The 2,578-nt window shown below is 33.3% G+C and overlaps 1 protein-coding gene across 1 annotated transcript in view; it reads right to left on the bottom strand.

The window, feature by feature from the left end:
- NR5A2 (nuclear receptor subfamily 5 group A member 2) overlaps positions 1-2,578 on the bottom strand; it is an 87,310-nt gene that overhangs the window by 83,186 nt on the left and 1,546 nt on the right. The window contains exons 2-3 of the mRNA XM_085299032.1: positions 1,892-2,010; positions 445-586 (exon numbers count right to left, since the gene is read on the bottom strand). Coding sequence (XP_085155158.1) covers positions 445-586; positions 1,892-2,010 — 261 coding nt within the window. The remainder of the gene's footprint in view (positions 1-444; positions 587-1,891; positions 2,011-2,578) is intronic.

The raw sequence follows: 2,578 nt of genomic DNA, 5'->3' as shown, positions 1-2,578 counted from the left end.
AGTTAAGTACAAATAAAATCAGATCACTCCATGACAAAGACCTGCATTTAATTGCTATTCCTTTTTTTCTCATCTGGACATTGCTTACATATTTTACATTTAATCTAAACTAAGTCTGTTATTAAAACTGCAAAACTAATTTCCATGCTGTCTAGATTCCTTCATGTACAAACTATAAATTATTGAAATACTAAATTATATATATACATATGTARAAAGGTTTATGATTTTGACTAGGCTTTAGTCCATTTACTCAGGATTTTTGAAAAGCAACAACTTAATTAAGCACACACAGTCATCTTTTACTATGATATCAAAAAAGTCATAAATACATAGCAAAAAWTTATAAAATAGTATATATCATATAATATATATAAACCGATCATATTTGCAGAAATTAACTTATTGGATAATTGACAGTATCAACAAGACTATGGCTCTTACCTTCTAATTTCATTCCRACACTTAGACATTTTTGAAATCGACAGTAAGGACATCTTTTTCTCTGTGTTTTGTCAATCTGGCAATTCTGATTTTCTATACATGTGTACCTTTTGTTATTCTGGACTGTTCGCTTAAAGAATCCCTGTATGATAGATACAAAAGTTAGCCTGTTTGACAGTGGGCTTCAGCATTTTATTTTATGGAAATCATTGTCAAATATTTTTCAGAMACCACTTAAGTGCTTATGAAGTTGCATAGTTTATTATAAATTACAGTGAGATGTACCCAGGAGAAAACTGCCAGAATCTAGAGGTTTTCTTGTATTAGTGCTGTATTTTATAGACTTATGTCAAAGCTTGGTAAGACTGGATGAACTCTCCTGTGTTCTTAACAGCGGTAGCAAAAATAGCAAAGCTGACCAGTTCCTTCCTTTAGTACTCTCTAATAATTGTAAAATAATAGAAGTGTTTCTTTTTAAAGTAACTTTATGTGGAATAACTAGGAATGCTGTTGCAAAGAAAACAGAAATACAGAATACCTCTGATTACTGTACATCCCTTTGGTGCATGCTAGAGGCATAATAAGTGCTTGTTATTCATTTCTCATTGGGTATTTTTCATGAAAATACCGTGTGCTGAGTTAATTTTTCCATGCACTAAGTATTTTAAATTGCATTTCTCTGCAAAGGAGTTTCCTTTACAGTGCATTACTTAGAGCTTTTAAAGATTTTTTTCATGAAAAGTTGTTTGATGGATGCCATAAATTTATCTGCATGGTACYACTGTACTTTAGTGTTTAAATAGTTATGAATAGTTATTTAAATAGAAATTTACTTTCTAATATGATAAAATGCATTTGTGAATACTTTGGTCTTAAAACTAATGAACGATTTAAAACAAATCATACATTAGTTACTTGACTTAGTGTGCCATGGAAGCCCTAACAGTACATAGTTTGTATGAAAAAGTGCAAAATCATTATAGTCACAGAAGTTTACATTCTAATACTGACAGATGAAAAATCTTCTTAAGAAAGCTGCCTCAGATTTTGCAAAGCTAATCTGTATCAATGATACTTTTTMACTTTATGCTCCAGGAACAGAAATAGTCTGAATGTATATAAATCAGCTAAGATCAATATTTAGGACAGTTAAGAATGAAAGTTGTTCTATAACTACATCACTTCGCAATAGCAAAATACTTCAAAGCAATGATAAAGCAAAAATGCAAAACCGTCCAAGCTGTTTCTCCCTGTTTGTACAAATGAGATTTCTAAGTGACTTCTAAATACTAAAGCTTTCGAGAAGTTAATTTTATATATGAATGTAACAACAAGCAGATCAGAAACRAGCCAAATTATTACACATCTCTATTTTCTTTAATCATGTTTTTTATATTTGAAACTTTTTGTCTAAACTTCTCCTTGTATGAAGAAATTAGTACAGAACCTTGCAGCTTTCACAGGTGAGAAGTCCATAATGGTACCCAGACACTTTGTCTCCACAAACTGGACACAGTTCCTCAAGGTCTTCATCATAAGAGTAATTCACCATTTTAAACTGAGACACTAAAAAAAGGAGAAATAGCACAATCAATTAGAATTTACGTTTAATAATTCAAATTTCCTACAGATATTCTGAGCTGGAGAATAAAGCTTTAAATATGCCACTGGAAAATGAAAAAAGTTATATTTTTAAAAACACAGCTTGCATTGAGACTGGCAACTCTACATCAACGGCAAATCTGCATGATACTTAAATGAACAAAACCCAACTTTACAGTTTTATGCTCTTAATATTTATATTTAAAAAGTGCTGTTAACCCAGTCATTAGTTTATGGAATCACGAACTAAATTAGTTCATTTAAATCCCCAAATGATCAGGGACATGGTTTAAAAAGGCGGTATGAAAAGATTAAGTGGCACAGAAGCATTTAAATCAGCTTTAGCTGTGTTCAAGTGGACAGTTTGTTTCCTTCAGAGTTTTCTTTCCACATCAGCCTTCAAATATTTGCTTAGCCTAAACTTGTACGCTCCGGAGCCGGCACTTCTGCGCCGCGCTAACTGCGAGCTCGGGGCTCGCCGCGCGGGCGGCAGGCAGCGGCCGCCGGGCCGGGCCCCGCGGCCGCGCAGCGG

The sequence above is a fragment of the Rhea americana genome, unplaced genomic scaffold (genome assembly GCF_003343005.1).
Source record: "Rhea americana isolate MKP2758 unplaced genomic scaffold, rheAme1 scaffold_144, whole genome shotgun sequence".
NCBI lineage: Eukaryota > Metazoa > Chordata > Aves > Rheiformes > Rheidae > Rhea > Rhea americana.
The sequence above is the reverse complement of the archived record's forward strand: the minus strand, read 5'-3'. Positions and strand labels throughout refer to the sequence as shown.